Source organism: Trichechus manatus, unplaced genomic scaffold, assembly GCF_000243295.1.
Source record: "Trichechus manatus latirostris isolate Lorelei unplaced genomic scaffold, TriManLat1.0 scaffold00024, whole genome shotgun sequence".
Classification (NCBI taxonomy): domain Eukaryota; kingdom Metazoa; phylum Chordata; class Mammalia; order Sirenia; family Trichechidae; genus Trichechus; species Trichechus manatus.
This window is the reverse complement of record NW_004443960.1, coordinates 11130940-11143784: the sequence shown is the minus strand read 5'-3', so window position 1 is coordinate 11143784 and position 12845 is coordinate 11130940. Positions and strand designations below refer to the sequence as shown.

Sequence of the window (12845 nt, the reverse complement as noted above, 5' to 3'; positions counted from 1 at the left end):
TTGTCTTTTCACTTTTTTTGATAAAGTTGTTGAAAGGTAGCCTCGACTTCTAAGAATTTTATGGCTCTAGTTTGCACATTTAGGTCCTTGATCCATTTTGAATTTGTTTTTATGTGAGGCATGGATCCTGTTTCATTTTTCTGCATGTGGAAATCCAATTTTCCAGTGCCTAGCTTCTTTCACCTTGATCAAATATTAAGTAATAATTTCAAGACCCGGATCATCATGTGTGTTAAACCATAGCTAGTGCTGTTGCCTGTCTTCTGGTGAAATCTTTCCACTTCTTGTTTTAAAATTGGTGGTAATGTACCTAGTATCACAGCCAGTTCATTAATCTTCCTTTATCAGAAATTATAGTACTAGATTCTCCTTTTAAGTTTGGGTATGGCACTTGTATTCACTGGTATTCTGACAACTTTCCCACTTACTAGAATTGTTCTTTTTTGAATACTTGATAAGGGTGCACTTCTGAACCTGGAGATAACATTGGAAAATATGAAACTATAATTTTATTCCTTGGGAGATTTTCCAATTTCTCTTTTACTAACATATGTGAATTGTGCAGGACTTGAAAAAAATCAAGCCCGAATAGTGGTCTATTTTCTAACCATGACATGAGCTTAGTAGAATTCTAAGCCCAGGCTCATTAATAGCCAGTAAAATCTAGATATCATATGTATTATGGATAATAGCTGACTAGAATGAGCAAATAAAGGTTGTTTGTTCATGTGTGAGGACTGGAAGACATCTTGTTATATCTGTGATTTTCCTTGTTTATTATTCCAAAAACATTGGTTCACAGATGTCACCAGTATTGCCATTGGGTTTATAATGAGATCAGTGGCCTGAATGTTTCACAGAAAGCTTTTTTCCACCATGGTGAGACTATGGTCTTCTTATCTTGGGCCTGTTAATATCACTATCATCACATGTATATTAAGCATTTCATTGCTTTTGGTCTCTGACACTGTCTGCCTCTGTAAGCTTTACAATCTTAAGACAAACATATTATAAATGTAGGACATTTTGAAAAATAAAACTGTGACCAGGTTTTCATTATGCTACGTTATGGTCTTATGACAGATGTCACTATCCTGAGAAGTGCCTTACAGCTTTATGCATACAGTATGTTTGCAAATCTGAGAGTTGGTTTAAGGAACTAGGTGGTCAGGTATACATACTATTTGGTTTTGAAAGGCTCAGTTACAGTTAGGGATATCTTATTAAATGAGGAGGAAGCCAACCATACCAGTCGTTTCAGTCTTTTTTCTGCTTTAAAGTACTTGGTACATCCAAATGGTACATCATAACTTAGTATACTATTACATTGGTTTTCAACAGGGGCTGTATCAGAAAGGGCAAGGTGGCATTTATACAACTTGGACAAGCCCACAGTCGATTCTGATATGCTCATATGTTAGACGGTAATAACAGTATCTATTTCAAAAGATTTCAGGGGTTAAATTAGATAGCCACCAGCACATAAGGGCTTGATAAGAATTGTTGTTAGTTGCCATCAGGTCAGTTGGACTCATGGCAACCCCATGTGTGCAGAGTAGAACTGCTCCATAGGGTTTTCAAGGCTGTGACCTTTTAGAAACAGATTGCCAGGCCTGTGTCTTCTGAGGAGCTTCTGGGTGGGTTCTAACTGCCAACCTTTTGGCTAGCAGTCAAGTGCTTAACTGTTCCACCCAGGGACATCCCAATAAAAGTTAGTTGTAATTTGCTACTCTTACCCTCCACCCCCAACACTATATGGACCTGTGCTTTCTTTCCCCATCTGGCCTATAATAAGATAGAACTCAATACATGTTAGGTGGTGAAGACTATCCTTTGTTGAATATCGGCTAGGTGTGAGGAGTTATTTGACACTAAGCAAGTGTATTCTTTCATTTAATCCTGTCAGCAATCCTGTCAGGTAGATGTCTTATTATCTCCATAATTCAGATGAAAGAGCTACATTTCGAAACTTGTAAATGACAAGGTAGGATTTAAACCCAAGAGTCATTTCTAGGCTCCTACCACTACTCTGGTGGCATAGTGGTTAAGTGCTAGGGCTCCCAACCAAAAGAGCAGCAGTTAGAATCCACCAGGCGCCCCTTGGAAACTCTATAGGGCAGTTCTACCCTGTCCTGTAGGGTTGCTATGAGTTGGAATCCACTTGATGGCAATGGGTTTTTTGGTTTTAACCACTACTCTGTGCTGCCTCCTACACTGATGGGATGGCATATATGAAATTGATTCACTTAGCAATGCCTCACTTTCTGAAAATTGAATATTTTTTCCCCTTTACCTTACCCTTAAACTTTTCTTTGAAAGAGGAAAAGGAAAAAAGGTTAACCCCTTGCCGTCAAGTCAATTCCAACTCATAGTGACCCTACAGGACAGAGTAGAACTGCCCCACAGGGTTTCCAAGGAGCAGCTGGTTGATTCGCACTGCCGACCTTTTGGCTCTTAACCACTGTGCCAGCACGGCTCAGAAAAAAAAAAGTTATATTATGTCTAAAGTATAATTCTTGTTCCCTTTTAAACCCGGTCCAAATTATTTTTTCCCCAGATTCTGTTAATATCCTGCTAAGCACATAGGTTGGAGTCATTTTAAACCTTTCACCCTTCCTCTCTCCTGTCAAATTTTGCTTCTGTTATCTTTTGCACTTGAGCTCTCCTCTCTGTTCTACTGCACCCTTGTCCTAATGGCATGCTTTCTTGGAGTAGTGGTGTTGGTCTTCTTGCCTGTAGTGTCTTTCCCACTCTAGTTCCTCTACACACTACATTAGAATGATCTTTCTATTGGACACGCTGAGCATGTCAGTTCTCTGCTCAAAAAAAATAAAATAAAAAAGTTGGTTGCCCTTTACCTGTTAGGTAGGGATAAGAAATTACTTTCCTCACCACTTCATGCTATTACAAATTGAGCCCAAATTTCTCTTGACTCTTATAGGTGTTAATACTTTGTGGGCAGTAATTTTAAAGATGAGTTTTATGAGTTATGAATTCATTATTTATTACTTGCTCTGCATGTTTCATGTGACTCCAAATCTTTTGTCTCTTTGCATCTTGGAGATTTTTTAAAGCAAGGGCACTTTCATATTGGAGTATCATTTAGATTTATCAGATGTAAAAAACAGACACGTATTTGGATATCAGAATATATTTCTTGCGTCATGAGTAGATTTGCCATAAGTGGATTTGCAGTTGGACCGTTGGTTAATCTTAAATTTCTAGTAAATGACAAAACTGCATCAATGGAATCATCTTTTCTGCACGTTGTAAGGGCCTATATGCATTTCACGGACTTTATACAAATGTTTATTTCATGATATCAGATTTAAGTTATTCAGAGATCTTGATAATAACATGTTCATGGACTCTTAAAAAGGGCTAATCATAGCCTTGGGCTAGAGGGTTACCAAGAGAGCATCTGGAGAAATAGATGCGTTTTACAAATTTGACCTGTGCTAGGCTGCAGATTACTTTTACAGTATCTGTGAAGGAAAGGTTTACAGAGTAAATCAAGAGAATAAGCATGATTGTATGAACCCATTTCAATTACTGAAAGTATTTTAAAACTGACTATAATTGATGGATTTTTAAAAGTAGATTAAACAGACTTCTAGTTTGAAACTCGTACTTAGTTGCCATTGGTCTGAACTATTGAGGTTTTGTATTTTAACAACTTCTGTTTTTGCTGTTAAGATAAAGGGACATATAGGTCTCAATTTTTAATTGTAGAACTTATTTCTATTTAAACAGCACCTGTGGAACCTTCTCAAGAGGAACAGTCGTTGTGTGAAGGTAATTTTCTGTGATGTGACTTTAAAAATCTAATTGAGAAAACATGTTGTCTGTGATGTATAAAGCTAGATACTGTTTTGTAAATACACATTATATCTCAATTTCTTGTCTAGGTTCAAATTCAGCTGTTAGCATGGAACTTTCAGAACCTGTTGGTAAGAAAATTTCTGACCATATTAATACAGTAATGTGAAACTCTTTCACTCAAGATTTAAAGTGTAAATGTAAGTGTTACGGTTATTATAATGCCTACATTTAAGACTGACATTGAGTCTCTGCTATCCAGATTTAGAAAACAGCAAATTGGGTATAAACACTGCTGTGATAAATTTAGTGATTGCAAAAATAATGGAAATGAGTGGAGGACTGCTAAAGTCAACTTAAATAGTAGTATTGTTCCATATCCTCTGTGAAAAGTTGACACCAAAGTGAGATTACTTGAAGAGGGGAGAAAAAAGCTGTCTTCTAAATCCTTTCAGACTTTTCCTATGCTTTATTTTAAACTTTCCGTTTCTTCCACTGTCAGGGCATCTTGGCACTGGAATAACTGGGCTGTTAGGAATGTTAGATCTCTTGTTTACATTTTGTTTGTCCTTGTGAAAACGAAGCTTTGTTAAAATAGCAATCATAGTCTCTGAGAGCTCTCCGATGTCAGCAGCAAAGCCAGCTTGAAAGCTGTTATCCAATTCTATTCGGAAAGGGATGTTCCTGCTTACATGTCACTGAACATTAGGAAATGGAGCTGAATATGTAAGGTTCCACTTGTCGTTTAGAAGCATCTGTATTTTAAAGTATAGGTTATAAATCTCTTCCAGAATACTGAGTTAAAATCTTTTATTTCAGTAGAAAATGGGGAAACAGAAATGTCTCCAGAAGAATCATGGGAGCACAAAGAAGAAATAAGTGAAGCAGAGCCAGGGGGCGGGTCCTTGGGAGATGGAAGGCCCCCAGAGGAGAATGCCCAAGAAATGATGGAGGAGGAAGAGGAAATACCAAAACCTAAATCTGTGGTTGCACCGCCAGGCGCTCCTAAAAAAGAACATGTAAATGTAGTATTCATTGGGCATGTAGGTAAGTTGTACTCATAGCAATTATGAGAAATGACAGAAGTTACTGGATACATAAAACATAGATATCTTATTTAGCTACTTGGGGATGTTTAGTGGAGCCAAACTGAATCTAAAAGGCCTTTTTCGTTTGTTTGTTTTTAAGTTTAATGTTAACCATGCTGTGTTTCAGTAAGAACAATATAGATTCTGTCTGTGGCTCCCATCAGATATAAAATGCTTTTTTTTTTAACTTGCTAGATTTTTCACCTGGCAAAAAATAGCCAATACTTTTGTTCTTGAAGGTTGGGCAGATGAACGATTTTGTAATGGCATGGAAGCTGAAGAAAATAAGCTTCAGTGTATTTGTACATAATACATTATAGTCTGTAGACCACTGATGATAGTACAGCATATTCTGATATCTGTTAATACCCTCGAAAATATGCCTATTTTTCTGTGTGAACTTCTGTTAATTTTAGGGGATTAACCTTATTAGGTAGCTTAATTTTGTGTAAAGTAAGAAATTAATCACTTGGAGTAACTTCTGGATGCTTGTCACATTTGCTGGTTTAGGGAAGAAGAACCTATTTAATTTATTCAGGTATTCTTTATCATCTAACATATCCTTAAAATTTTAAGAAAATATAGAATTACATGCTTTTGTTTTTCCTTCTATCTCTGCCTTCCCACTGAATATGATGATATATCATGCTACCTATTTAGTAGCAAGAACTTCTTTGAAGTTTATAAAAGAATACCTATCCTGTTCGCTAAAAGTAAAAGGAAGAATATCTAAATGCAGTTCACAGCTCTTTAGCTACTTTTGTTCTCCAAATCTCCCCTTGGGAAATTTACATTCTGTTGCTGCTGTGCTGATAGTTGAAGCTCAGGGAGTGATCTTTCCAAAAATTATGTTTTTACTTTATCTGTAAAGTATTTCTAAATTATTATTGAACCATAGCTGTCTCGGTAGCCTCATTTTCCAAGGCAAAAGGTAACTAACTAGGGTTTATGCCCAAAATCCCTATAGCTCAATTGCTTTTGCAAGATTTAATTATATATGCTAAAAGGTACCTTTAGTTGTGTTAGTGTATGTAGCAGAGTTATTTTTTGTTCGTTTCCTTGTTTGTTTTTAACCTATGGTTTGCATATTGTTGTTACTTTAGATGCCGGCAAGTCAACCATTGGAGGACAAATAATGTAAGTATCTTTTGTTAAATAATAAAATGGTAGGGAGTTAACGATTCAGTGGAGTTTTAGTCATTGTAAACATTCACATAAAGGAGTTAAGAAAAATTAACAGTAAAATGGCATTCCCTTTAGAGAAGGATGATCTTAAGAAGTAATTTTTGCCATGTGATTATTCTTAGTATTTTCTAATGGATTTTAGGGCTTCCAAAAAATTTGTTTGCTATCTCTATCCGACTCTCACAGCACATTGTTTCTGAAAGCTGTCTTTTAGATTAAATAATAATAATGCAGAACCTAGGTTACAGGAAATCTTAGTCTGCTTTGAATATAATTCACTTGGGAATAATGAAAACCAGCTCTTGAATCTGATGGGTGGGGGGCTTTTTACCCCCGTTTATCAGCTCCTTCCATTTATATGGATTTAATCAAAGACAGATAGTCTGGCTAACATGCTAAGATAAATTTTTACCATGTTAAAGAAGCTATCTAGGTATGAAAATATTGTGGTTGGTCTTTATTAATGCATTCTGGTATCAAGAAATCTTTATGATTAAAAAAGGCCCTAAATTTTAATCGCCCCTCTAAATTAGACCTAGTCTTTAAACTTCGTCATCAGAGGGCTAATCATCGTTGTCTTGCCTACTTAAATAATCTCAATTGGTAATCTTGCCCATTACTCACTTCTGAAAATTTCTGTAACAGGGACCCTCAATCAGGCTCTTAAACAGAGATCCTTAACCATGGATGGAAGTGTGGGGCCCACTTGATAGTCTGTTTAATGAGAATGTATTTTTTTTTTTTTGCTGATGGGAGTGTAACTTTCATTGGCATTCACTGGGGTTCTACACTCAAAGGGTTAGGAGCACTGCTGTACAGGTGACTACACAGAGAGTACGTAAAGACCAATGCTAGGAGGAGGAAGGCTTTGATTTGGATTGAGTTAAGGGAAGCAGTTAGGCATTGCTAAAAAATTTATTTTAAAATTAAATCTCACTTTGACAAGTAATATTTTTAAAATACTGAAATATAATAGTAGACTTCATTGCCTGGAAAACAGTGTTGCTCCTCCCATCCCCCTTTGATATAGCATTTTCATTTACTTAAAAAAAACATTCATTCTGAAGACTTACAAAAAGTTTTTAAAAATAGTAGTTTCCATATTCCTTTCACTCAGCTTGTTCTAATGTTAACGTGTTTCATAACCATAATACAGTCTTCAAAACTAAGAAATTAACATTAGTACGATACTGTTATTAACTAAGCTACAAATGGTATTTGCACTTGAATTTCCCTGCTAATGTCCTTTTTCTGTTCCAGAACTTAATACTGCATTTAGTTGTTATGTCTCTCTAGTTTCCTCCAGTCTGTGACTTGTTCTAGTCTTTTTGTATCTTTCACGACCTTGATGATTTGAAGAGTACTGTTCAATTATTTTAGACAATATCCTTCAATTTGGAATTAAGTTGTTTTCTCACAATTAGATTGAGATTGTGCATTTTGGGCAAGAATACCACAGAAGGGATGTTGTGCCCTCCTCAGTGCATCCTGTCGGGGTACATGATGTCAGTATTCAATATGATTTACTTATTACTGGTGATATTAATTGTGATTACTTGGTTAGAGTGGCACAATGATTAAGTGCTCAGCTGCTAACCTAAAGGTCAGCAGTTGGAACCCACCAGCAGCTCCATGGGAGAAATGACCTGGCAATCTGCTCCTGTAAAAATTACAGTCTAGGAAACCCTATGGGGCAGTACTACTACTCTCATATAGGGTTCCTGTGAATTGGAATTGACTCAGTGGCACGCAACAACTTGTTTAAGGTGTTATCTGTCAGGTTTCTCCACTGTAAAGTTACTATTTTTTTCTCTTTATCTTGGGGGAGATATTTTGAGACTGCAAATACCTATTTTCCCCTCAAACTTTCATCCATGATTTTAGCATCCATCGCTGGTACATTTACTTTTTAAGATAGCTGTTTTTTTTTTTTTTTTTTTTTGAGTCAAAATTCCCCTTGAAAGCTTTAAAGTTTTCCTGACTTCACTGAGGAATTTATGAGTGTTTAATTTTTTTTTTTTTTTTACTTTTTCAGGTATTTGACTGGAATGGTTGACAAAAGAACACTTGAGAAATATGAAAGAGAAGCTAAAGAAAAAAACAGAGAAACTTGGTATAGTAAACTTTTATGACAATATAAATTTACTTTCAGGAAACCCTGCCTCCTTAATGCTTTCATAGTCTATTAAAATGTAAGTTCTTGAGATCTAAAATGGTGTTACAACAAAGGTAAAGCTTTTCCCCCCTCATTTATAATAGAGTAGATCAATTCCTAATTACTTCATAACTTATACAGAGAAAATTTGGAAACAATCCCAAATGTCCAGTAACAGGAGACTTGTTGAATAAATTATAAAATATCCATTTAATCGGGTCATTATATAACCACTAAAAATTATATTTATAGAATTTATAATAACCAGGACTAGAACTTATGTTACACTAGTGTTGGTGGGGGAAAAAAGTACAATCATGATCATTGACTGTGAATAAACACCAGAAAGAAAAAAGAATGGAAAATAAAAATGTTAAAAATATTGGTGAGAGAAAGGGTCAACTTTTTTCTGCTTTCTAACCTTATCTATTTATTACTTTTGTTTTTTAAAAATTAGCAAGCCTTATCTGGAGGGGACATTGATGGGCTTTTATTTGTTTTTTTTTTTTTTTTGATTTGTGTTCCTCTGTGTTAAGGGAAAAAATCTAATCAGTGTTACAGTAAAAAAAAAAAAAAAGGGATTACATACAATGGAATATAGATGATGAGGTAATCTAAATAAATGTTTACCATTGTAGATGGTATGAATTTAAAATGAATAATTTGTATCTGGGAGAGTAATATTGAAATAATTTTTAGCAGGTAACCATTGCTCCCAAGTGATAGGTTAGTGGCTTTCACTTTTAATTATCCCTGGACAGCCAATATTTGTGTTACACCTTGTGCCAGATTATTATAAAAATACAAAAATAAACTTTATTTACTGAATTCAGTGGTACTGGCATTGGTTGTCTTTCTGTGCACATTATCAGCTTGTTTTCATAAATAATTGCTTATAGAATTGACTGTATATATATAAAAGCTCCAAGTATGTGAATCATAATACAGTTTTATTCTCTTAATTTTTATTTCTATACAGTTCTGTTCATAATTTAGATGTTGTATAACAGATGGAAAGCTGGGTGTCATCATTTATACCTTTAATTGTAGAAGAATATCTCTAGAACTCATGTTTTAGCAGTATTGTTCTTATCTTTAAATTCTTTCAGGTACTTGTCTTGGGCCTTAGACACAAATCAGGAAGAACGAGACAAGGGTAAAACAGTAGAAGTGGGTCGTGCCTATTTTGAAACAGAAAAGAAGCATTTCACAATTCTAGATGCCCCTGGCCACAAGAGTTTTGTCCCAAATATGATTGGTGGTGCTTCTCAAGCTGATTTGGCTGTACTGGTAAGAAAAATATTTTCATTCTACCTGTGTATTTGTTAGAAGCCTCACTTGAGTTTCAAATATTTGAATTTATCTTCTAAAAGCTAGAATTCAGGTTGCAGTGAGCGATAATAATGTTCATAGTCACAATTTGCACTTTTGTTTCACTAACTACTCAAGAAATCGTTATAATTTGATTTACTTATGAAAGTATGCTTCAACTTTTCTCTCATTGCTTTCTAACCTATTATTATCCATTGCTGTGTCAGAATTTAGTGTCTACTAAATGCCAAGCCCAGCATTAGGTAATACGGATACAAAGAGAATAAGAAACTGTTTTTTTAGGCCTTCAGTCATTTTGTGATTTTGACAATGTACTGGCAGTAGATCTCCTTAGTGTTTGAACTATAAAACATATAGGTATGCTAGATTTGAAAGTAGGGGGATTGGAAGAAATGTTTGCCAAAACGTTAAAACACTTAGATATTGTTTGGTTTGTGATGTTCAAAAGCATGTTTTATAAATAACTTTGTATTTTCTTGCAAAAAGCTTCTGATGTAACTAAAAGAAAAGATGTTTTACCTGCTGTAGAGGTATACCTGAATGTATAAGAATACACTATTTGATTACTTGCAATAGGTAATCTCTGCCAGGAAAGGAGAGTTTGAAACTGGATTTGAAAAAGGAGGACAGACAAGAGAACATGCAATGTTGGCGAAGACGGCAGGTGTGAAACACTTAATTGTACTTATTAATAAGATGGATGATCCAACAGTAAATTGGAGCAATGAGAGGTAAGCTTAGATATTTTACTGTTTGTTTTTTTTTTCCTTTATATACAGACAGGTTAGTGGAATGAAGGATGGTTTTGTTATGGTATGCCTTTTTCCTCTAGGGTTTTTCTAAACCTTGAGTTTAACTGCTTTGCATTATAATTGGATTATTTATAAATATTCATAGATATGAAGAATGTAAAGAGAAACTAGTACCATTTTTGAAGAAAGTTGGCTTCAATCCCAAAAAGGACATTCACTTTATGCCCTGTTCAGGACTGACTGGAGCAAATCTTAAAGAGCAATCAGATTTCTGTCCTTGGTACAGGTAAGTAACCTTTTCCTCCTTTGAGTTAAAAAAAAACAAAACAAAAAAAAAACATGTCTTAAGAGTAATTTAAGAAAATAGGGACTGTAACTTTGGCTTTAAAAATATCAAGACCTTTGCCCGTTTTTTAGTGGGTTAATTGTCTTTTGATTATTGAATTGTAAGAGTTCTTCATATATTCTGGATACAAGTCCCTTATCAGATACATGATTTACAAGTATTTACTCCCATTCTGTGGGTTGCCTTTTCATTTTCTTGATAGTGTCCTTTGAAGCACAAAAGTTTTGTAATTTTGATGAGGTCCAATTTATTTTTTCTTTTGTTGCTTGTGCTTCTAGTGTTGTATTTACAAAAACATTACCTATCCAAGGTTATGGACATTTATTCCTGTTTTCTTCTAAGTGTCTTAGATTTGGTCTTTGATCCATTTTCAGTTAATTTTTTTGTAAGGTGTAAGGTCTGTGTTTAGGTTCCCTTTTATTTTTATTTTTTGCATATGGGTGTCCAATTATTCGGGCAGCGTTTGTTGAAAACACTATTCTTTCCTTGTTGAATTGTCCTTTGGCACCCTTGTTGAAAATCAGATGACTATAAACATCAGAGTTTCAGATTCTTGATTGTATTCCATTGATCTATATTGTCTGTTAGGCCAGTACCACACAGTCTTGATTACTGTCACTTTGTATTAAGTTTTGAAATCAGGAAGTTTGAGTCCTCCAACTTTGTTCTTTTTCAAGATTGTTTTGGCTATTCTGGGTTCCTTGAATTTCTATATGAATTTTATGATCACCCTGTCAGTTTCTACAAAAAAGGCAGCTGGGATTTTGATAGGAATTGCATTGACTCTGTAGATCAATTTTGAGAGTACAGGTAGTCCCAACTTAAAAACATATTCAAGTTACAACAAACCGTACTTAATGACTGTCTTTTTTTTTTGTACATCTTATCGTTAGTAATATGTACTACGTACAATGTCGCAGCATGCAATTTGCTGATGTTATCATTCTCAGATGTAAGATTTCCAACTCCCAACCAAAGACAAATAAAGATCAGACCTATAAAGATACTAATAATAAAAGGCAATAATAATGAAAATTAAAAAAATAATAAGAATAACTTAAACGTCAGAACTGACAATTGAGTAGTTGTTGGAATGGAACCCCGTAATAAGTTGGGGACTACCTGTGTTGCCACTTTAACAATAGTAAGTCTTCTATGTGTTTTTGGAGCCCTGGTAGTGCAACGGTTAAGAGCTTGGCTGCTAACCACAAGGTCGGCAGTTCAAAATCCACCAGCTGCTCCTGGAAACCCTATGGGGCAGTTCTACTCTGTTCTATAGGGTCGCTATGAGTTGGAATCAACTCTACGGCAATGGTTTTTTTTTTTTCCCAATCCATGTGTTAAGCTTGAAAGATGAAATTCTTTTGTGGAATCTCAATATCTGAGCTAGAGAAGTCCATAAAAGTTAACTATTACAGTGTAGTCATTTTATCGCAATATGTGGGCTATTTGCTCTAAATATTTTTCTGAATCTTAATCACCTAAGTTTACAGGGAAGCCTTTTCATTATACTGACCTGTTTTGTTATATATTTTTAGTTTTCTGAGGAATAAATGAGATGCAATGGATAATAAATTGGTTGAATGAGAAGAGAGTACATGGGTAGAATGAAAATATTGTTTTAACCAAGTTTTTATATAAAGTTATAGGTTCATGTAACTTAAAATACTGATATTTATGTTGACTTTAATTGATATTGTTATGTTCTTAGTGGATTACCATTTATTCCATATCTGGATAATTTGCCAAACTTCAATAGATCAGTTGATGGACCAATCAGACTGCCAATTGTGGATAAGTACAAGGTACCCAAAAATACTGAAGTTGGGTTTTAGGGGAGGTGGGATCATTGTGTTTGTTTTTAATTAAGAAACAAAACCTTATTAACAACATAACAGATTTTTTTAATGGTTGCATATTATTTAGTGGTATAGAAGATCAGAATTTACTCAACCAGTTTAGTTATATCAGTTACTTCCCAGTGAGATTGTGATCATGTACGAAAGATAAAACTCAGACAAATGAAACTGCTAGACCCAAAGGTTTGCACATTAAAGTTGGATACTGACCACCAGACTGAGTCCAGTACAAGTAGATGGTGCCCAGCTACCACCACCCACTGCTCTGACAGGGATCACAATATAGAAGATCCTGGACAGAGCTGGAGA

The 12845-nt window shown here is 34.9% G+C and overlaps 1 protein-coding gene across 1 annotated transcript in view; it reads left to right on the top strand.

Annotated features, from left to right (window-relative positions):
* GSPT1 (G1 to S phase transition 1) overlaps positions 1-12845 on the top strand; it is a 37563-nt gene that overhangs the window by 10612 nt on the left and 14106 nt on the right. The window contains exons 2-10 of the mRNA XM_004373260.2: positions 3754-3795; positions 3909-3950; positions 4639-4866; positions 6011-6044; positions 8128-8205; positions 9357-9537; positions 10156-10310; positions 10477-10617; positions 12389-12482. Of these exons, the coding sequence (XP_004373317.1) occupies positions 3754-3795; positions 3909-3950; positions 4639-4866; positions 6011-6044; positions 8128-8205; positions 9357-9537; positions 10156-10310; positions 10477-10617; positions 12389-12482 (995 nt within the window). The remainder of the gene's footprint in view (positions 1-3753; positions 3796-3908; positions 3951-4638; positions 4867-6010; positions 6045-8127; positions 8206-9356; positions 9538-10155; positions 10311-10476; positions 10618-12388; positions 12483-12845) is intronic.